The sequence below is a fragment of the Diadema antillarum genome, unplaced genomic scaffold (genome assembly GCF_040938485.1).
Source record: "Diadema antillarum isolate AM-2024a unplaced genomic scaffold, OU_Dant_1.0 seq00001690_RagTag, whole genome shotgun sequence".
NCBI lineage: Eukaryota > Metazoa > Echinodermata > Echinoidea > Diadematoida > Diadematidae > Diadema > Diadema antillarum.
In genome coordinates this window covers 28872-53268 of record NW_027272385.1, presented here as the reverse complement: position 1 = coordinate 53268, position 24397 = coordinate 28872, and the positions used below count along the sequence as shown (strand labels likewise).

At 37.0% G+C, this 24397-nt stretch overlaps 1 protein-coding gene across 1 annotated transcript in view; it reads left to right on the top strand.

Moving 5' to 3' along the window:
- Positions 1 to 24397, top strand: part of LOC139711707 (vacuolar protein sorting-associated protein 37C-like) — a 28425-nt gene that overhangs the window by 490 nt on the left and 3538 nt on the right. Inside the window, exon 2 of the mRNA XM_071623567.1 lies at positions 11221 to 11639. Within this exon, the coding sequence (XP_071479668.1) occupies positions 11331 to 11639 (309 nt within the window). The 5' untranslated portion in view covers positions 11221 to 11330. The remainder of the gene's footprint in view (positions 1 to 11220; positions 11640 to 24397) is intronic.

Below are 24397 nucleotides of genomic sequence, written 5' to 3'. Positions count from 1 at the left end.
ACACTGTGGGAGCGTCCTGAGTCAATAGAGTGCTATATCGGTAAGCTTGAAAAACATACACAGTCTGTCACAGATTTTCGCACCTCCGTAAGTTTCGAATATCACGAGGAAAAAACGTACTTTTATAGTATACATAAGATTCTTATCTAATTAATACCCTTCGTTCACCTTGTTCTTGTTCACACTGGTCCAATGATCTTGAAAAAACGTTTTTTTCACGGCCATATAGATCTACGGGTCCGTAGTCCTAGCTCCCCATCCCATTCACCATTTTCGAAATCAGTATGCAGTACACTGCGCACGTAAATATTCATGTGCTGGCGGAGTCGCAATGCGTTTAGCCTTCTGACAAGGCCTGCGCGCGCGCACCCACCCAGAAAGCAACGCAATATACAGCGAGAGGGTTTGCCAACAGTATGATAAAGCCTTGCCACAAAGCTACACGACTTGACGGCCAGCGCATGCGCACAAATCTCAAATCCATTGACCGTATAAGATGTAGTTCTCCCGAGTTCCTCTCGACCGAGTCGCATTTAACTCATCAAACCGAGCAGAAAGGGACTATTGCCAGAACCAAAAGTTGAACGCAGTCAGTCTTCAACATTACATCTTCACCTGTAAGTCTTCATATTGCAGAATTTTTGCGATTTCATATTGATTTTTAGGCGCTACACTTCGCCTGTCATGATCATGTCTGCTACAATGCGCAGCCCCAACACTGCGTGTTGGGGCTGGTCGCAGTTAGCTGGCTGTATACTTGGGTGACCCGCACCTCGTCATAGTTAATGTTTGCCCATAATTGAATCACATTTCGCCACTGAAATTCTTTGAAATCCAACTCACATACAGGAAAAATGCTGAAAATTCCAATGGAATCACAAGTTCACTGATTGATATTGAAAATTTGCAGCTGTCGTCGTCAAAGGCGAACGATGCGAAAAAGTTGCGCGCTAAGGAAGGGGCCCGCAACTCGTCACCCGCTCTCCCATAGACTTAGCACGTAAAAGACGTGTGCGGGTGACCGTGATGTTCCCATAGACATACACGTAAAAGATGCGTGCGGGTGACATTCATAACGCGTATTCCTATAGCCCTATTAAAATTTCAGATTTTCACGAAACACTGTTCGGTTTTCACCACAATTTGCTTGGTTGTGGTAGTCCTGCCAAGTTTCAAGCGTACAGAACACAGTCCCGGGCATACATTTTTGTTCAGTGCGCTCAAAACGATTTTAAGCGGGGTGACGGTATTCGGGCCCCTGACGAGGTGCGGGCACCTGGCTATACTTCTTTACTTGAATTCCTCCGGTCTGAACTGCCAGTGTCAAGTTGAAGTTAATATAGTTCTACTGAAGTTGAACTTGTGAGTTGAACTTGAAGTGCTTAAAATACTGCTGTCTGAGTATTGAAGTAAAGCGTGAGATTTTTGAGTGAATTAGGGTCTAACAATGGGAATATCTAGACTCTAGATCTAACCTCAAAGGCACTCAATCGTGGCGAGTGGTTTGTGCGGCACGGAGACGAACGCAACACGCTGCCTCCCCCATTCTGTATCAAATGTAGTGACCCCGAATGAGAATAGCGCTGGCTCTATGGGTCAGCGAACAAAACGCTAGGATACAAGAGAGCGCTCTGTGCTAATCTCCTAACCCAAAATGGCTGTCCGAGCGAGCCACGAGAGCTTCGGAATGGATGCACACTCTCACAGCTCAGTGCGCATGCGCATGAAGAGAGGTCGAAAGAGCCACGCGTCTTCTGGCCTCTCTCCTCCAATCACCGCAGCTCGCGGTGACCATGTTTGTGTATGATGCATACACACACACGCACACACACACACGTGTCTCAGTGGCAGCATTGTCCCACACGTTTATGGGTATAGCACTGAGTCTGGCAAGGTGTTTATAATACCGGCCACCTAACGTTTTTCTATCAATAGAAACGTGAAAAATCTCACAATTTGCCTGAAATTTTACTCACGTGTGGAGAAAATACTCCGGATTCACAAGCGCGCACTGAAAATGCGATCTGAGGTACGCGCTCTTGTCAAAGTCAAAGGCAGCAAACTTCGGTTGTTCGGAGTTTACGTACCATAGAGATGGCGATCGGCTGCCTTTAAAAAGTTAGACTAGGGTCTAGTACTAGAGAACTAGTTAAAACTCAAAAGCAACATGCCCTTGATTCGACCATAACGCCGTCCAAAATTTGACCGCCTGCTAGTGCTACACTGTACACTGTGTACAACGATGTACTGTAGAGCTACTAGAGGTCTACATGTAAAAACCTATGGTAGCAGTGTTTGCGTGTGGTCGAACCTTGGCATTTCTACATGATTACCGGCATTTTCGCTTTAGTCAATCTAACGTCCATTACGCTGTAACTGTAAGTGTAAGTCGCACTACATAAAGTCGCCAGACGTTCACATCACATGTAATGTGCGCTTCGATCAGAGATCAGCTGGGGCGACAAATTTTCATCGCTCTTAAAATACATCTGTAATTCACCTTTTTCCTCCATAAAAACACAAATAATTGTAATTCATATATATTCTATTTTACCAGTAACAGGTGACAAAACCATTTTTAATGCGAGGATGTTTTTGATTTCGAATGGATTTCAGGTGGCAGATTAAAAGTTTTTCAAACGCAATGATGCACAGGTGTGTTGTTGTTCCTGTTCATTGGCACTTTTCAATCAGTCTGATTATCTGCGCCACGTCTTCTCCAAATTTGGAGTCCATGAAAGCATCTATAAACTCAATTCGGTCGATAAAATCACGCTCACTCTGTAACTTGTAGGTTTCGGCTTACCTGTCAAATGGCAGTGTTTGAAAATACTGAGATCAATTTCCCTCCACCGTTAGTGCAGTACGTGCAGTGCAATAGATGTACAAATGGATAAATATAATCTTTTTTTTTTTTCATTCTACTTATCTTGTAATCTGTGTGTAGGCCTATACAATATTCTAACAAAACATGTGTGCTCATATATGAGCACACAGAGTGTGCATATATATTTCTAATAAATACTAACAATATCAATAAGCAATCTTTATTGCATCAATTAAAAATGCTTTGTATTTTTTGAATACACACACAAGGCCCTAAAATTATCTTTTATACCATTACAAGCCTTCATTATATTTCTAATATTCAATGCATAGATCTATTTTCATCATTTTTTGCATCAATTTTCTTTCATTTTTATACCATTGATACATTCCAATAGAGATGTTCTATTGTTTCTAACACTTGGCATGAATCACATAATCCATTTTTGTTACAATTACAATGTTGTAATATCATAAAGATGAAAATTCAACCTACATTTCCCCAGACAAATTTGATGTACTAACACTTCTTCCTTTCTACTCATTCTTTGTAGCTGTACTTCATTTAGATACAAGTGTACCTGGCCATTTTTACAATCAGTGGTGTAAAACACGGTTTTGGCACTAATTGGTGTATAACTTTCTTATACACTGACAGATATGCATTATTTTTTCTCATAAACTTACCACCCACATTGTCTACCTTGGGTACCTTAATGAACTTTCCTCTCTTTTTCTTTCAGATGTGGCATGCACTTACATGCTTGAAATCCAACACTTTTGGTGTATGCACTCTGACATGGTTTTTTTGTCAGACCTAGCATATTAAATTGTTTATTCCTTTTCATTATTTTTGTTGTTGTGGTGATAGACAGGTATCCAAACTTAAGAACTATTATGTTTACCAGGTTCTGCTTTGTCTTCTTTAAAGACTGAAATTGTCCAAACTTTATGTTTCGGAGGTGACATTTTCCGTTAACAATTAACCCCTCTTTTGAGTTAGCTCTTGCTCACAATTATAAAATTCAACTTTGCTAATTTCCATCAAAACAGAATAGTAATCAATCTGACTTAACTTCGATCCAAAAATTATTTGATTCAAATAGCTTATCATTTTTTGGTGAGTGTTTATAAATTTATGCAACTTTTCCGTTAACTTTTCTGTCACCTCCGAGACAACAGATTTATGTATTTGATTTTTTTATTCTTGACATCAGTTATACATTACATTTACAAAAATGTAACATATCTCCTCACATTATCTCTGAAGGAAGGTAGTAGAAATATAGCCTGTTGTTTTCATTTCGGAGCAATTTACAATTTTCCGTTAACACTTGTCACCTCCGAAACAATCGTCACCTCCGAAACAACAAGCGTATTATATTTGATAATTTCTCGAAGACAAAGCAATTTTGTTTGATTCTGTCCAATTGACAGGAATCTCTTTTGGATGAAAATAGTAATATGGCAACAGGAAGTGAGAATTTTCTGGAGATTAATAAAAGATCTAATAAAAACTAAGAATTACTGTTTCGGAGGTGACAAAACACTGTTAACAATAGTTTTTGCTCATTTCTATTGAAGAGAAACCATATCATGTACACCAATGGTTTCATTTATTTTAGTAACATAAGTCTCAAAGTGGAGAAATCAACTAACACACTCTCACTCTTATTTTTATTACTACAAATTGTATACTGTGCGTTTTAGGGCAAATGTACATTTTTTCACTTTTTTAACAAAGAGAATACACAAAATACACCCATCTGTTGTATATATAATATTGTAATCAAGATCAATTCTCCTGCTTTAGTGAAGTAAAAATATAGATGCTTTCATATTAGAAACTTGATTTCCAATTTAAGCAATTTAGTTGTGCAGATTTACCAATCACAGCTTTCCATGTAGGTTGCTTTTTCTTGTGTTTCGGAGGTGACATTGTTTGTTAACACCATATTGTTATGTGATAGTGAAAGGCAAGACTTCAGTTCCTTTTCACTATCTATTAACATTTTCAAATACATTTAATATCTACAAAGTCATCTCAATAGAAGTGACTTTTGTATACCTAGCTCACCAGAATTCCCTTGATACCAAAGTGATACAGTGGCAGTTCATGCATGCCCTAGTCCACAATCTTAAAAAAATCATAAAATAATCAAACTCCACAAAAAGGCCACATGCCTATAGCTGGTGCACAACTTGTTCTTGAATTCTTAGTTGTTGTTTTTCCATGTACAACGTGGTAATCATAAACAAAATTATGTGATTTTTTTTTTTAATATGACAATAATTATTACATTTTCCAAGTTGAACCAACTGTTTATGACATTGTATTTTTTAAGATTGAAGTTATCTGACAACTAAAGTGAACAGAGGAACAAAACCCCAGGACTAGAAAGGGAAAGATCCAAAAACAAGATTTGTAGTTCTATCTCAATATAATTTTGATGACGTGTTTACCTTGTTTTGTTATTATGTTTTATCTTAGAATTTGGCTTTAAGTACTGGAATTTCAAGGAAAAGAAAATGGTTTCTTAAAGGACAAGTCCACCTTCATATACAATACATGTGGATTGAGTGAATGCAACAACATTAGTAGAACACATCATTGAAAGTTTGGGAAATTGGACAATCCATTCAAAAGTTATGGTTTTTTTAAAATATCTATGCAATCACTGCTGGATGAGACAACTACAACAATGTATGATGTCACATGCATACAATGATAAAAAGAAAATATAAGTGAATTTCACAAAACTTTACTTTTTGGAAAAAGTGCACATTTCTTCAACTTGCTACTGATGTATGTTAGGGCAATATTATTAACCCTGCCTTCCAAAAGAGAGAAGTCAAGTGTTCTTTTGTTATGCAAGAAAAGTGAAAATATGTTGAATTTTCTTGATACTTTCTCTATATCCTTGTACACGTGTGACATCACAAGCTATAGAAGTCTTCTCATTCAGCTTTGACTGAGCAGAAACTTCAAAAATTCATAACTCTGGAACGGATTGCCTTATTTTCCTCAAACTCTCACTGATGTGTTTTACTAATATTGCTGTATTTACTCAACTCTCGTGTCTATTGAGGTGAACTTGTCCTTTTTCGGTCCCTTATAGGGTTATTTGAGACCAGTTTGTGTCCGGGACCTTCTGTGAAGTTGATGGGTAAAATTACTGAACTAAAAAAAAATTTCCCCATAAGTTCACACAAAAGCATTATGCTGCTCTCTTCAGCTGGGAAACACAAACTGTTGTCTTAACCAAACTGTAAAAACTTGCTAAAGATTAGTATGAATTACAATCTATAACAAAATATGAGCTGGTATCCACTATCATGAAAGAGAATAACTAAACAAAATAACAAGTAAGAACTGAAAGAAAGAGCTTATATTTGAAAATTAAAGCCATGAGGAAAGACATGAATGTTCACAATTGTATTTAATAGTTAACACCTGAGGAGTTGGGTTGTCTCTGTGTTGTGTCACCTCCAAAACAATAAAATGATTTTTTCTTATCTTATACTTTTTACTCTCAAAAGTGACTAATATACACTTGTATATGATTTGCTGGTAATTTTCAAGCAATTCAGAAAGATACATAAAATATATTTTAGCAATGTCAACAGTTTAAATGAATCTGGTATATAGAAAATTTATCCCAGATGAACCAAACACCTTTCACCAGTATTATAACATTTGTATGGTGGCTATCAAGAATGATTAAGAATTCATGAACATCCTTGAATTAATCTATTTAAATAATACTATATATGTGCAAACAAAAACATAATACAAGTCAAATAAGAATTTTTGCTTTTGGCATTCATAACCTATGTCCCCACCAAAAAATTACAATGGAACCCTCCGCAACGATAACTATAAAGATAGTGAATCAATCTAAAATACAATTTGAGGGATTGAAACTATAACTCATTGCCCACACCTTACAGAAAACCCCATTCAATTTGCTTCAGAGGTCAAAGACAAATGAGGATTTTTGTAGAGCATGTCAGGAATCCCTTCCCTCCAAGTTCTGTATATTGTGTTTACACATTAATATGCAGTTCCAAGAGCATCCAAGTGCTAAACTTGGAAGAATCAGACTCCTGACATCTTTTATAACAATCCACATTTCTTTGAGACCACTTAACCAAATTGACTGGGGCTTTCTGCAAAATAGAGCTAAGATGTTATAATTTAAGACCCAAAAGTAGATTTTAGCTGATTTAATCACATTGGGTGCTATCAATGCAAAAGTCTAATTGTAATTTTTTTTTTTTTTTTTTTGGGGGGGCATACTATATGAATACTTGAACACAATGTTAACATTGAATGTCACCTCCAAAACAAAGTTATTCTTCCCTGGTGTTGTGGAGTAAAATGTTCTGAGAGCAAAGAAACATTACTAAAATGATCTTACACACTCATTTCAATTTAAGGTAGAAAATGGAATGCCATGTTTCTTCAGGTTACAATATCTAGCTTTAAATATGTCCGTCATATTCTTACTGCAAATGAACATTTCAACACAATGTTAACACTGAATGTCACCTCCGAAACGAAGTGATTCTTCCCTGGTGTTGTGGAATAAAATGTTCTGAGAGCAAAGACACATTACTAAAATGATCTCAAACCCTCATCTCAATTTAAGGTAGAAAATGGAATGCCAGGTTTCTTCAGATTACAATATTTAGCCTACAACCTTCGTCCAAATGGAAGGCTAACTACCGGTGCCCATGCTAATTAATGAAGTGTAAAAAAACACTTGTTCTGTGTGGTTTATCTGCTTGAAACAGGAGTTAATTTCTTGTTCTCGAGTTATAATTATTAAGAACATTGATAAAAAGAAGAAGTTTTGTGTTATTGTCACTTATTCTCAAAAAAACTGAGTGTTAATATTAATGTCACCTCCGAAACATTCTATTATGTTAACTGTCACCTCCGAAACATCCATGTGTGAAAAATCCAAGATTTAAAGAAATGATTGGGATTTCATTTAACCTACATAGGAAGGTAGCCCTTCTTAAAGACTTGTTATAGTGTAGAGTTTGACCTGGCTTGCCCTCCAATAAATAGTTAAAATCTTAAAAATTGCATGTCAATTGGTATTTTTACCAAAAATTTATAAATCTCATGTATTTCTTTTTAATTCACTTTACATTCAACCCCCAAATAGTTTTGATTCACAAACTATATATTGTTGTTAACCATATAAACTTTGCATGGTGAAGTTTGACTACAGAGTTTTGTCATTATGGTGCAATTCATGAAAACAAAATTTTGCTTAAATTTACTTCAGGTGCCAGGGTTTTCCTTAAATTACACCAATAACTCTTCAGCTTTAAGGTCTGAAATGTTATTTTTTCAAAAATTTGAATACTTTCCAACAGCAATCAAACAGAATAATGAAAAAATATTTTGTTTGAAATTTTGACCCTCTGAGTACAAAAGTTACACCACTGATCGTAAAAAAGGCCACCTGCGATTATAAATATTCTGAAAAAAAATCTCTTCCTCTCTCAGATGTTTCCAATTTTGTTTACCAAATATCTCTATAATATGACACCATATATTTGGTAAGTTCTTGTCTCATATGAGCAATATCAACATTGATATTTTCTTTTAAGGACCCCCTTTTTACTATTCCCAATTGTCAGCTATTTCATTACCTTTAACTCCTCGATAGGAGGGTATCCATTCAAAATACACATACAAATTGTATATCCTGCGATTGTAAACATTTCAATTTTGCTAAAATTTCTACAACTAAAACACTTGTAATAGAAAACAAATTTTCTTGCAGTTAATTGAAAGATGATGGGGATGGTTGTTCTAGTTCTCCTGTTGGTTTATTTTTTTCCTCGACAGGTTCTCTTTTGTCCATTTGGATTTCCTGATGTACCAATGTTATTCTCTGTTTCAGAGGTGGACTTTCAACTCTGTTTGATTGTGTAGTGTTTGTATCTTGGAATGCCCTCTTTTTCTCATTCTCTTGGGATAAATTCTGCTGCTTTATTTCACTAGCCTGTTGTGACGTCTCTATTTGTTTTGAGGCTTGGATATTCGACACACTCTGTTGATTCATTTCAGTGGACTGTTGCGACCTGTAGTGTTTTGCGGCCTGAGCATAGGACACCTTGCCCTCGAGTTTTAGCATCTATTCTCTTTCGCTTCTTTGTAACGTTAGTAGATGCAGCCTTGGTATGCAGCTCAGCAGCATTATTCTGCTGCTGAGTGGTTTTCTTTGCATCTAAAGCACTTTGGGTTGTCCTTTGATTGACAATCATCAAAGTGGTTATTACCACATCTCACACATCTTATTTTCCCTTTACACTAGCTTTTTATGTGTCTGAATTGTTGGCATTGGAAACATCGTGTGAGGGGAGCTATGTATTCGAGAACTCTGTGTGTCTACAGGTATGTATAGGAATGTGACAAATGTACAATTTAGGCATGTGTTGCAAGTCAAAGAACAGTAGCACCGAAGGGGTGGGTAGTACTCCTTCAAGTTCAATCTTTTTTTTTTTTTCTTGAATCGCTTTACTTGAATGACTCCTTGGGCTTTCAATAACTCTTGAAGCTCTTCCTCGGTAATCCGATCTTCAACTCTGTGAATGATGCCTGTGCTACTCACCACCTTTGATGGATTTACATGTAAAATCAATAGAGAAATCACAATTGATTGGAGAACTTGGGTGGTATCAATCGTAACACTATGTCGGGGTCTTGGTATATCCCGACTTTGGCTGCTCACAAGCGCCGCCCTGAAAATAACCTATTTTTCCTTTGTTGCGTTCTAGACAACTTAATTTTCTTTAAGTGGTTTCCAATTCATTCTCCTCATCTTTTCTCTTCACCTTTTTTTCGGCCCTTACTAACGTTCATCTGTTTTAACTAAAAGTTTTCTTGAAGAATATCTTACGTACTTTGAACCAAAGGCCTTAGAAAACAGGGAAAATGCAATGTCATGAACTTTGTAAACAAGCACATTAATTAGTTATAACTGATCTGAGCTGTAGAAAACTTTATTACTGTATACAATTTGTAGTCATGTAAGCATAAATACACATTTTTTTTTTTCTTTCAATGCAAAGTCATTGCATATTGTGTGATAGCCCTTTCAGGTCATAAATGTGTGGAGTAAGACTCTGCATTGAATAGTACCAATGTGGTACTGGTAATGTTGTAGATCTTTACATGCAATTATTGTGTTGTATGCTCTAATATGTGTGTGCGTCGTTGCTGTATAACATGTACTGTAAGTCATTACTTAGAGTAGAATAAACTGTGACTGAGTTTCTTGACTATCCTAAAGATTTCCCGATTCAGGAAATGGTACGGCACTAATGCGTAATGTCATTTCATTGGTTGTCCCCCCCCCCCCACTCACACACACATACACACACACACACACACATACATACTTTGTCAGAACATGTTTCAAGTCCTAGGTTTTAGAAGGCAAAAGAAAAGAAAACAGGAATAAATTGCATTGAGCTGTGGAAAATATTTTGAATGTTTGTATCGCGTGCCCTTCTGGCCTTGGATAAAAAGTGGCTGTGATCCATTGCCAACAGAGCAGATTGTTTTGCTGTTTATTAAAAGTGAATTACCAAAGAATTTGTGACAATGTGACATTCAGAGTGTCTTGTGGGGATGCCAGGTATACACCCATCATCAAATGCTAGGTTGTCTATTGTTGAACACCTGACAGCAGTTAATCATTTCAAACTACAGATTGATATTATCGCTCTGATTTGTCATCCTGCATTAATTGTGTGTTGAAGCTGGATTTAGTCAGGAATTTATACAGTGATGTACAATATCATGTAATGTCCTCAAACTTGTCATCTCTTTCTTGCTGAAGTTTCTTTTTCATTTCATTTTTTTTTTTAAGTTTATGTCTGATCAGAGCTCTTTGTTTTGTGATCTGTGACAATAGTTTGAATTAAAACAACAAAAACGTTTTACATTGAATGTTTGATGATTCTGTATCAGTGTATGACAAAGTGATTGAGCAATTTCAAAGTGTTGATGTATTTTGGTACAGGTAAATGCCATAAAATATCTGATTTTGTAGCAAATATTGTGAAACATTGGCAAGAAAAAGTAAGTTTCATACAATCAGCCATTTCATATACATGTACAGCATTTCCAGTACACATTACAGAATTTGAACCTACAGCTGTACATGAATTACAGCAGTGCGATCCATGTCACTCCCAATTCTGTTGTCAAAGACTCAGAATTAGTCATTAAGTGCTTGCAAGCTCAAAAAATCTATTCTCTCAGCATTTATTCATGATTGTGCATTGCTCCATACTTTTTCCTAACTTAAAAACAGAGATAGCATGTACACTTGTACGTATGATACTCTATTCTCTCATTTCCAGGTGTAACAGTCAGTACATCAAAGACCAGCTCCAGCTGAGTTGTGGGAGCAGCATCTGAAGTCTGCCCATCCGCACTACCTTGGCTCATCCTGATCCGTGACTTTGTAGCCATGTATAGCAGTCACGGTTACCCATACAATTTCAACCAGTCGCAGCATCATACCCCACCCCAAGCCATGGCCATGCCAACACCATCCATACCCCAGAACCCACCCAGACTCTCCTACCCACACCCCTCTCCATCCAACTACCCCACCCCTCTGTCAGCATCCCCCTCCACACCGGCCATGGGTGGGGCGGCAGCAGCCAGCAGAGGTCCACGGGAATTCCCCCTTCTGGAGCACTTGTCAGTGGCCGACTTGCAGAAATTACTGGAGTCTGATGAAAAGCTCAATGCTATCATACATGATGCCAGCCAGGTGAGTACCAGTGACATAAAGTGTGCCTTTCGAAACCCAGTAGATTGAGTAAATACAGAAATATGTGAGTGAAGTTTGAGGAAACTTTGACAATCCATTCAAAAGTTATGAAGTTTCCAACTCCTGGTGCAGCCATTACTGGATGTTTAAGGAAGACTAGAGCAATTTGTGATACAACATGTCATGCATGGACAGGATAAGAAAAAACAAATTATATATTGATGTACAGTAGGTTAGTATGTATTTTTTAAGATCATCATCCATATCTGTAAAGAAAAGTCATTTTCATTTCATAGCTAATGAAAGAACATTTGGCTTGCAGTACCTCTTTCAGAAGGCAGGGGGAATAGTAGTACACTCGACTTGTCAGTATAGTGGAAGCCTACTCAAATTGTGTTCAAGAGATAATTCAAAAAGTATGAATTTTCACACTGACAGTTCATACTTTTTGAATTATTTCTTGAACAAAATTTGAGTCTAAATCAGAGTGAACAGGGTAATTATAAACCTCTTTCCCATCATTTCTGGCAAAAGTTGGACTCTCTGGGTCAATAGGCCAAGGTCAAATGCTGCATACAGTGTACAGTGTAGGTGCCTACAATGTACAATATTTCACTGTTGAGGCAGTAACTGTAAAAGATCTTTCTTTTCTTCAAGATTCTTCTCTTTGTCCCACTAAGTGTGTGTGATCCAGGTGTTGTAGTATGATGGCAAAGTAAATTGACTAGATTTAGGGCACAATGGAGGTATGAGAAAAGTAAAGAAAAAAAAACCCACACAACTTATATGTAACACTACATGCATCTTTTCAGCATTTGAAAGAACTGGTTGTGACCCATACAGTAAAACCAGAAATGTTCAGGTTCATTAAAAGAGCCGAGATTCGCAAATTTAAAATGCACACAAAAGTTTTCATCTACACTACAGTATATGCATGGAAGCCAGTGGCAATTTGCAAAAATTTCATGATGCAAAAATATCTTCCTATATTATACCGTAAATCCTGAGGAATATTTGCTGCAGATTGTCCTCGTTAAATTGGCAGCTCTAGATTTTACTGCACAAATACAGAAAGACTATATTACAGTTGTTGAAAAAGATCAAAAGTATAAGTATATGCACAAAATCTTCTCTAGAGATAAAATTCATGCAAAGTGTCAATTCTAATGAGTAACTGGAGCACTCTGTCATTTTCTAGAATGTGTTGGGACTTTGTAAGGATCAGTCATAAAGTTAGCAATGTATTTAAAGAAACTATTTATTAATGATTCTGCAACTGACATAAACAATGGTATGTGACCATCACATAGGGCTCAATCTATCATGTATCAAATGTTTTTCTTCTATTAATGGAGCTCTAACACAGAACAGTGAACTTCAATACAGGTTGTACATAAAAAACACGCTCAGCACGAAACCACCAAAATGTGGTTACTGTTACTGTGGTAGTTGGACTTAAAAACTGTAAAGTGGGATCATGTACAAGTACCGTCATTTGTCAGGGATGAAAAGAGACGTGTATACATCATGTACAGTATTTTTGTAAGGTTCCCGCAGTCATGGAAAACCTGGAAAAGTCATGGAATTTTGAAAATGTTTTTCCAGGCCTGGAAAAGTCATGGAAAATGAGAAATTATAATCCGGTGTATCATGGAAAATCATGTTTATGTAAAGATAAAGGAGTGAATACGAAAAAGAGTGAATTTAGATTGAATTTGGAGTGAATTTGTAGTGAAAATGTTCTTGTATTTTTGCTTTTTGCCTGTTACTGATCTTCTTTCTTCATTTCATTGAATAGAATCTAACCAACTTGTTCACCACAGACAGTGTTGATGTGGTATACAACACACTGACACTTTTACATGTACACTATTTTGATAGTATTTTAGTAATATCCATTTATTTAAAACTAACCACTAATATGTTGTCTTGAAGTTACTGTCCAAAAAAGAGTCCTGGATTTCTAAGAATTTTGTGTGAAAAAATCATGGAAAAGTCATGGATTCTATTGTTTTGTAAAAGGTGCAGGAAACCCTGTTTAAATCGATCTGTACAATAGTGCAACAACAGAAATTACTTTTAAGTCTTATTTAAAAGCGTGTCGTTCAATTTAACTGACATAACCCAAAGCTGGTTTGTAATCTAGTGGTTGTTCACAGATTAGTGATACGATACCTGTGTACAGTGTTTGTACGTGTAGTTTCCTCCATATGGCACAAGACTTGTGGTCATACGAGGAACTCTGAGTCATTTCTTGTTTGCATGCCATGTGGGTTGGATCGGACTGCAGCACCATTTCAGTCTGTCAACAACAGGAACAAACACAGCTCATATGCCATTGTATCACAACAGGCATTTTAGCATAAAGCTGCCATGTACATTGTATGAAAAGTATTGTGCTAAATGTCAACAACAATATTGTACTGTATCTGACTGCATCTGTGTGTTGAACAGGAAAGAACTACCTGGTATTGTAGTATCGGGACTAGCGCTCTCACATCTAGAAATACTTGCTCCTACTGCAATTACATGTAGCTCTCTCTTTCAATGTGATGGCAGCAATGAATTTGTGTACATGTACCTTGAATTGGAGCAGTGAATCAAAATGCAGTGTACAAGTAGAACTGACAATTTTAACAGCAAATTGTTTATAGCATGCTGGAACACGCTTTAGCAGAGTACTTTATTTGAAAGATCAAAATATCCCAGATTAAAAGATACAGTAGAAAACTTACATGCGGAAATGTGCGCATTATAGAAAAATATTAGGTTTTTAAGAGGGCCTAATTTTCATTTCATTTCGATTTGCGCATTACGAAGAAACTAGAAATACATGTTTATAATAGTGAATTCTTTCCTAAACTATGCTAAATCAATTCGAGTATTTCATTTAAAATTTTACGGTGAAATAAAGCTTGTAATTCAACGAAAGGTGAAATGCGCTCGTCTTGCAACTAGAGCGGTGCCGAGCACGACTTCAAAGCGTAGTGGAGTGCTAGACATCCCATTGTAACGCCTTGAACCCAAACATGTGTTTGCATGAATTACGAAGAGTTGCCACTCCATCTCGGTAACACCTCCGCGCATGTACACAGTGATTTATCTTCTCAAAGTACATGTACACAGTACTTGTAAATCAGATGTGGTAAAGGTGTCATGTTTTCACTTGTATCACATTCCTGAGCACGTATTCTTTCTCTAATTGTCATAACATGAACTGGATTCAAGAAGACAATATTGTATCAACATGTTCTGGATGTAAATGTCAATTTATTGTACAATAGGCAGTATTGACTTTATAACGGATGTGGGTTCCTACATCTGTAACTGTAGTTGTTTCCTTGCAGACATTAAAAAAACAAACAAACAGAAGATACATGTAGCTACAGCTATACATCGTTAACGGCCCGTTAACGATCGCCCCGTCACTGTGTAGGAATGCTAACCCTGGAAACATTAAACTGCACATTACTTGAATATGAGACCATTCTGAAGCAAATAATTTTCACACAACAATAGATAATGTACTCTTAAATGAATCCCACAAGGACTGGAACAATCATCCCCCAGCATTCCCACTGATCAGTTACTAGCCATCCCCTTTAAAGCTGAATTAACCCCCAGAATACATGTTGGAAATCAGTGAATTTGAGGGAAATCTGACAATCCGTTCAAAAGTTATAAATGTATGAATTTTTGAAGTTTTGGTGATGAGACCACTGGATCAGAAGACTACTACGGATCATAACATCACATGTGCACTAACGTGTAAAAAAATATATAATTTTTTTTTTTTTCTAGCATAAGGAAAGAGCACTAGACTTACCTGTACCTCATCTCAGAAAGCAGGGGGAATAATACTACCCTTGACATGTACAATGTCAGTAACAAGTCCAGGGAATGTGTACTTTTCATATGAAATGATATTTTGTGGAATTTTCTTTATATTTTCTTTATATCGTAGTCCATAAGATGTCATGATCTGTAGTACAACTGTACACGTACAATGTAGTCTTCTTATCCAGCGGTCTCGTCATCAAAACTTTAAAAATTCATAGCTTTTCAACGGATTGTCCGATTTTCCTAAAACTTTCACTGATGTGTTCTACTATTGCTGCATTCACTCAGTCCACATGTATATTTGGGGTTAATTAGGTGATACGCTATCAGCGTATCACCTATTGTGATTGTCAAAATTTCTCTTTTTAGGTGATACGCTTTTAGCGTATCACCTATTGTGTTTGTCAAAATCTTCCTTTCTTTCTTTTTATTCTTCTTTCTTTCTGGCACATTTTGTGTCGTGAATATCTCAACATTGACATGACGGAATAACATGACATTTTCAGTCAACATGTCTCATGACAATATCTAGCCACAATAAGGTTTTCATGACAGTAACATATCTATGACGTCATCTAGGCGCCATTTTGTGATTTTCGGACCATGTTACATGATCGATCATAACTTCATAACTAAAGGTCATTTCTGTATCATTTTCGTTGGACGTAAAGTTCAGGTCACGTTCTATCTTACATTTTAATGCTAATTCTAAACCTAGGACATCATTACGCGCGCATTAGCGCGCGTCAAAGTTTTTAAATGCTTAAAACGACTTCCCAATGGGAAATCTCGAAGTTTCAGACAATTTTAAGCGTTCCGCGCGTTCGCGTCCGTCCGCGCATTTCCGCGCGCAGTGCGCGTAAGCAACATGAAAATGCACATTTTTTTACAGATTTGGATTCCTAATACATTAAGTATTAATATCCATTGATTTCCGATCAATTTCGACCTATAACAAAGGAATGCGCTGGCGTCAAAGTTGAAATTTCGTGTGCGCGTCTATGAGGAAATATAGCGAAAAACATGTCTTTGTTTATTTCGCCATAGCTCTTTAAAACGTCAGGTGACCCTATGTTTTTATTGCATATTACAAAAGAATATGAATTGAAAATAACGTTTCAAGTATCAATATTTCCCTAAATACATTATGACGTCATCATATCATCATCTGAAATCAAAAAAGTGGAATTAATTTTTTGAGGTACTGTTTCTGACATTCATTTGCTCGTATCTCTCTTGTTTAAGCTCAATATTATCCCAAATTCAGATATGTTGTACTTTGAACATTTGCCTTTTAAGTCCAAGTCATGGTTTTGAAATTTGATGACGTCATAATACCTTAAATTGTGATTAAAGGTAAAGATGCAAAATCGGACAAGTTTACGTGTTATGTCTATGGGAGGTGATTTTTTTTAAAACCATGCATTGACTTGACAACGTTTAAGCACCTTTATCTCAGCTGATTTTGCTTCATTTCCTCTGAAACTTAAGTATGTTGTAGCTGAGACAATAAGCTTCAGTAATCATGCATTTTATTTTTTGAAATCTCATCATCAGGTTGACAATTTTGCAGTTTAAAACTGAAAATGAGAATGGAATGTGGACAAAACGATTCCCGATTCATCTTTCACATACATAAGTTTACGTTCCTCGTATTTTCTCGCCGAGACGTATGGCCGAGTGGTTAAAGGCGACGTCTCAGAGACGTGAGGTTGCGGGTTCGAACCCCACAAGATCACGAAACAAAATACTTAGCTATTTTACTTTTTTTCTTCAATTTTGTATTACATATTCGTCCATGTAGAAATCACGTTCGTATATAAACGCACCTATACACACACACAGACACACAGACACACACCATATCCCTCCTTTTTGTGTTGGAGACCACATTGCTTCGACTGCTGCAAAATTTTGCAGGCTGACTTTGTCAAACCGATCATAGTATGTAATGACGACGACGGAGGTGTTGTACTTTGAACAATTGTCTTTCAAGACCATGTCATTGTTTTGTACTTTGATGACGTCATCACACTGAAAATTGTGATTAAAGGCAAGGTATCAAAACCAGCCGATTATAGGCTTTATGTCTACGGCGCGTATTTTTCCCAAGTTGCCAGAAATGGCATAGCGACATCAGTCGTTACAAGGCCGCATTTCCGTCTAGCAATGCAATACATGTTCATGCGGCCATGATTGTTGAGTGGGCATTGACTTTTTCCCCCTGTAATATCTATACATTTCTTTTTTGCCTTACCATTTCCGGGGATGTCCCGTGGCCGAGTGGTTAGAGAAACGGTTTTGCATGCACGCTCAATATAACTTCAAGGTGCCTATATCACATTCTTTTCTTTGTCGATCACAGATGACCGACACCTGATGACCCCAAGCGTATCACCTAACTCGTCAGCGTGACGAGTTTCATATCTCGTTTTTTATTCTTCTTTCTTTCTGCCACATTTTGTGTCGTCAATATCTCAACAATGACATTACGGAATGACATGACATTTTCAGTCAACATGTCTCATAACAATATCTGGGCACAATAAGGTTTTCATGACAGTAAAATATCTATGACGTCATCTAGGCGCCATTTTGTGATTTTCGGACCTTGTCACATGATCGATCATAACTTCATAACTAGATATCATTTCTGTATCATTTTCGGTGGACATAAAGTTCAGGTCACGCTCTATCTTATTTTCTAACGCTAGTTACCCATGTCTTCATTACGCGCGCGTACGCGCGCGTCAAAATTTTAAAAGGCTCAAAACGACTTCCCAATGGGAAATCTCGAAGTTTCAGACAATTTTAAGCGTTTCAAACATTTTTTCGCGTGCGCGTCCGTCCGCGCAATTTCGCGCGCAGAGGGCGTAACCAACATGAAAATGCAATTTTTTTTTACTGATTTGGATTTCTGATACTTTGAGTAACAATATCCATTGATATCCCATCGATTTTGACCTATAACAAAGGAATGCACTGGCGTCAAAGTTGAAATTCCGCGCGCGCGTCTTTCTGCAAATATAGTGAAAAAACATGTCTTTGTTTATTTCGCCATAGCTCTTTAAATCGTCTGGTGACCCTATATTTCTATTGCATATTACAAAAGCATATGAATTGGAAATAACGTTTCAAGTACCCATATTGCCAGGAAAACTCATGACGTCATCATATCATCATCTGAAATCAAAAAAGTGGAATTAATTTTTTTGAGGTACTGTTTCTGACATTCATTTACTCGTATCTCTGTTGTTTAAGCTCAATATTATCCCAAATTCAGATATGTTGTACTTTGAACATTTGCCTTTTAAGTCCATGTCATGCTTTTGATATTTGATGACGTCATCATACATTAAATTGTGATCAAAGGGAAAGACGCAAAATCGGACAAGTTTACGTGTATTGTCTATGGGAGGTGATTTTTTTTTTAAAACCATGCATTGACTTAACAACGTTTAAGCACCTTTATCTCAGCTGATTTTGCTTCATTTCCTCTGAAACTTTAGTATGTTGTAGCTGAGACAATAAGCTGCAGTAATCATGCATTTTATTTTTTGAAATCTTCTCATCAGATTGACAATTTTGCAGTTTAAAACTGAAAATGAAAATGGAATGTGGACAAAACGATTCCTCATGTATCTTTCACATACATAAGTTTACGTTCCCCATATTTTCTCGTCGAGACGTATGGCCGAGTGGATAAAGGCGACGTCTCAGAGACTTGAGGTTGCGGGTTCGAACCCCACAAGATCACGAAACAAAATACTTAGCTATTTTACTTTTTTTTTCTTCAATTTTGTATTACATATTCGTCCATGTAGAAATCACGTTCGTATATAAACGCACCTATACACACACACAGACACACACACACGCCATATCCTTCTTTTTTGTGTGTTGGAGACCACATTGCTTCGACTGCAGCAAAATTTTGCAGGTTGACTTTGTCAAACCGATCATAGTATGTAATGACGACGACTGAGGTGTTGTACTTTGAACAATTGTCTTTCAAGACGATGTCATTGTTTTGTAATTTGATGACGTCATTACACTGAAAATTGTGATTAAAGGCAAGGTATCAAAACCAGCCGATTATAGGTTTTATGTCTGCGGGACGTATTTTTCCCAAGTTGCCAGAAATGGCATAGCGACCTCAGTCGTTACAAGGCCGCTTTTCCGTCTAGCAACGCAATAGATGTTCACACGGCCACGTTAGTTGAGTGGGCATTGACTTTCCCCCTGTTATATCTATACATTGTTGTTTTTTGTCTTACCATTTCCGTGGATGACCCGTGGCCGAGTGGTTACAGAAACGGTTTCGCATGCACGCTCAATATACAATGTAACTTCAAGGTGCCTATATCACATTCTTTTCTTGTCGATCACAGATGACCGTCATCTGATGACCACAAGCGTATCACCTAACTCGTCCTCAATGTGACGAGTTTTCATGTCTCGTTCCCCTTTAAATTTACAGTTTACAGTAGAGTGTACATGTACAATGTACTTGGTACTGGTACACTTGTACAGTACTTCATACACTGTACATGGACGGTTTGTACACCGTACATGTGTGCAGAAGTAGGTGTGTAGAGTTGCGCTTTAAAATGTATGGTAAGCATCCGAAACTGTGCTTTGTTATACACATCATGATGATCTTGCAAAGTTTGTTGAGGTAGCCAACAGTGTGAAAGTATGTACATGTACATGTACAGTACATGTGAAAGAGTGAAGCAAGAACATTCAACCTTGTCAGATAATTGTGTCATATTGTCACAGCGGGCTTTGTTCAGCATTCATGATGCCTCCTAGTATCAGCTTCAGAAAATGGTAGTAAGTTTGCCCAGACATATTGTGACAGAATCCCAGCAGGATTTGTCATGCAGACATCTGCAAAGAGTGATTTTTCCTCTTTCTTTTCACTTTCATCCAGATGAAATAATTATTGCAGCGTTGTTTCCTGCTTACAGAACAGTACAGTTCAAGAGTACATGTACACGTATACACGTAGTACAGTTGTAAGGAGAGATACCATGCAAAAGTTTCATAGTCATTCTCGTTGGTACATTTATAGCCTTGTCATATTGTAAAAATTTCAAATGATCTTTATCTGAAGTGAAGCCTGTAGTCTTACTACAATGTATTATGGAGGTATTGCGACAATCAACTGCTGTGATGCAGCTGTTGGATGCTAGTGTTTCACACTGTGCAAATACACAATTGCTGCCTTCTCGCGTGATGTTTACTTCAAGGTGCACTCTGAATGGGGTGAGCGGTAGTACAATGTTTCAAGAATGGGGGTAGCCCCTTCTTCTGGTCATCATCAAATTTGGAGGTTTCACTGCCCCTTCTGGGTTTGAGACCACCATTCTTTTTTTCCTGTGAACAGGAAATGGGGATGTCCCCCGCAATTTTTTGTATACGTTGACCTTCCAGTTTATACACTGCACTAATTGTTTAATGTGATGTTTACGTTCAGATTACAGAAGGTTGAGAAGGATTTAGCATTTTATTGGGCAAAGTGCCATCGTAAACCACAATGATAGTTACATTTAAAGAAGGATAGATGGACTATGAGGACTGCAATGTATCTTTCACTGCTGAGGTAGAAGACATTGTGATCTTGGATTTGGCACATTTCACCATAAATTTATCCTGTGCCAAGCGCAATTTCCGAGGAACTTGTTGTAATATATGTAAAAGGTCATCTAGGCAGAAGGCTATCTTTAGAGTATATTGATGTAAAACTAAAGTGAATTGCAGCCAGTTTTGAAAATGAAGGGTACGTCAATAGTCCATAGAAAACAGTGCTCTCCACTGTGTAAATATGAATGTTGATGCTGGCTACATTTCTTCCTGTGGATTGCTCTTCACTACATATCCAAAACATTGTAATGTTTATGTTTAATTTTGCACTACTTTCATTATCAGGAATGATGGAACCAAAGGGTCCATGGGTACATGGAGAATATTACAGTCACAAATGAGAAGACTAGTGGAGTCAGGCAGCATATTAAATGCCTTAACATTACCATTTTTTAAAAGCCAATTTTTCATGGTTCCTTTTGACTATACAATTTGTAGACCTACAAGTTTGAAAACACTGGACCTTACAAAATGTTGACCATACAATGTACATGTAACTGGGGGCTTCCAGAATAAGAAGAAAAGATGATTCAGTGGGTTATACAATGAGTCAGGTGCATTGCTATGTCAGTACCACACTACATAAATCAACAAAGATACATACACTGTACACTGTACTGAATCCCCCAGTTATGGCTGAAATATACATTGAAGGGAACGCAAACCCAAAGAGCAATGTGGATTGAATGAAAGCAGCAACATAGTAGAACACATCAGTGAAAGTTTGAGGAAAATCGGACAATCGATGCAAAAGTTATGAATTTTTAAAGTTTTGGTGTTGGAACCGTTGGATGAGGAGACTAATAGAGGTTATGACGTATGAGTGGACAACAATATAAAGAAAATATAAGGAAAATTCCACAAAAATCCATTTTTCATGAAAATTACAAATTTCATCAACTTGATGCTGACATTGATGTTAAGGGTAGCAATTATTCCCACTGCCTTCTGAAAACGGTTAAAAATTCATAACTTTTGCATCGATTGTCCGATTTTCCTCAAACTTTCACTGATGTGTTCTACTACTACATGTACGTATTTAAGTGTTGCTACTTTCACTCAATCCACATTGCTCTTTGGGTTTGTGTTCCCTTTAACATGAAAAACAGTGCCTATAACCGAAATACAGTGTACAACTGTAGGTGTAGAGCTCAATTCTGTACTTAAACAGGGTTGAGTCTTGTGAGAAGGCTATCATATCCTGCCCCTTACACAGTCCTGATAGGATATGATGTCTCACTGCGCCTCCCACTGGCTCTCGAACTCTTCTCGGCAGGCGTCGGTTTCACAAATGAACAGGGACACCGTCATAGTGCATACCGCCTTGCACTGAGGACAGTTTTCAGTACCGCAAGCAGTATCCAAGTACTTTCAGACATTTCTCCCAGAAGGTATCAGACAGGGCTATTTAAAGGAGGGCAGCATGAATCACATAAAAGGAAAGAAACAAGGTGCAAAGAAAGTAAGTTTTATAGAGACATTGTCAATGAATGCCGTGCCTGCTTCAGTTTTGATTCATTCAGTCATGTAAACATTTTATTCGCAAGTGTTCTTCATATCCTTCTTCAAGAGATGTTATGTTTTCTTGCAGCTCTGTAGTTTCACAGGTATTGGGTTTCCAGTCCAGGCGGAGTCTCACTTGTATAAGAATTCAGGAAGTTTGTTAAATAAAAATGGTACAATATATACATGCCTGTGACATAGTGGGATATAATTTGCACAAAAATATGTATTTCATACATTTTTGAATAGCTTGAGGCATTCATGTTGATCCATTGTGTGCCCTAAAATAAGAAGGAAATATGGTTATGAAGGTGTATCCAGCATGTGCACCTTTGCAGCACTTCTAACTACTACATGTACGTGCAAGTGAGAGAGCTTTTGACTCTGCACCAAAACTATTCTAATTACCTTTTCCTTCACACAGCAGGCTTCCTGCCAAGAAGTCAATACATATTCCAGTCATTACGGATGTTTAATGTGATATCAAACATAGAGTGTACAACAGTGTATGTACAGGGAAATCTGTGTTATCCATCTCTTTTAGTGTTGCTGATCATGTGCAAACAGTGAGCAGTGTACCAACAATCACTTGTTACAAAGTGTACATAAAATCACATGTCAACCATGGCAAAAAAGCAAAGGTCTCAACCAGTTCAGATGTGGGCACTTTTTCTACAAGGTGCCCATCTGATGGAGAAGCCTTTAAAAACATTCATCTCTTGTTGTTACATATATAATACAGAATTTCATATGTGTAAACATTCTAATACCGGTACTTGTATTTATTCATTCTTTTAATTTTTTTGTTGTTGTTTTTGTTTTTGCTGGTTTTTTATCTCCATAGTGTTTGGAATAGCCATCTGAAATTCATTCTGCAATCAGCATATTGACTGTTTGTAAAGGTTGAAATCGGTGGAACTCTTGATAGATTGTGAGCAGCTGCACTGGTGTACAATATATATGTTGAAATACAATGTAATTCTCCAGTGTTAAACATATTGATGTCATTGAAACTTATGCTGCCATGTTAAAAACAAAACAATTTTATATTTGTACTACATGTATGTTCAAGGGAAGAATATCTTGCAGGAGATATGATGTACACGTGTACAAACAGTGTGTACATATCATGATGTACATGTACAAGCATATATACCAACAGCTGCATTGAAACTTAATTGTATAGGCACATGTTACATGGCTGTGTCCTTTTGTTTCTGAGAGATTACTGTGTATTGATTTACTGTGCTTTGTAATAACCAAAGGTCTTTGTGTCTTTTCTTTAATACTATCATTACCCATCAAGAGTGTAGCCTGTTTGCGTGTGTGGTTGCTGTTTTGATATGATTGATATACTTGAATCTGTCTGTATATGAGTTTTGATTACAGCTTGTGGGATACAAGTACATTGTAGGTTATACATCAAAACCTACTGCACTTAATTGGATACTGGTACAATTTTTTTCTGGCAGCTGTGATGGAGATCCACTCATATTTTTGTTTTCTTCCCTTTTTTTTTTTTCCCCCATTGGATTTATTATAGATTTTTATTATCCCATACACGATTAAGTTTACACTACAGTGGCTGAATTTATGGTACTGTTTCCCAAGCTTTCTGTACTACAGTCACTAAAATGCAGTCCGTCAGGGTTCATTCATCCATTCATGTTTTGTTTTTTTGTTTTTTAATGCGATAAAACACCTAAAAAACATTAAGAACATGGAAAATCATATTAGGCAAAAATTTGACACAAAAATACAACAAA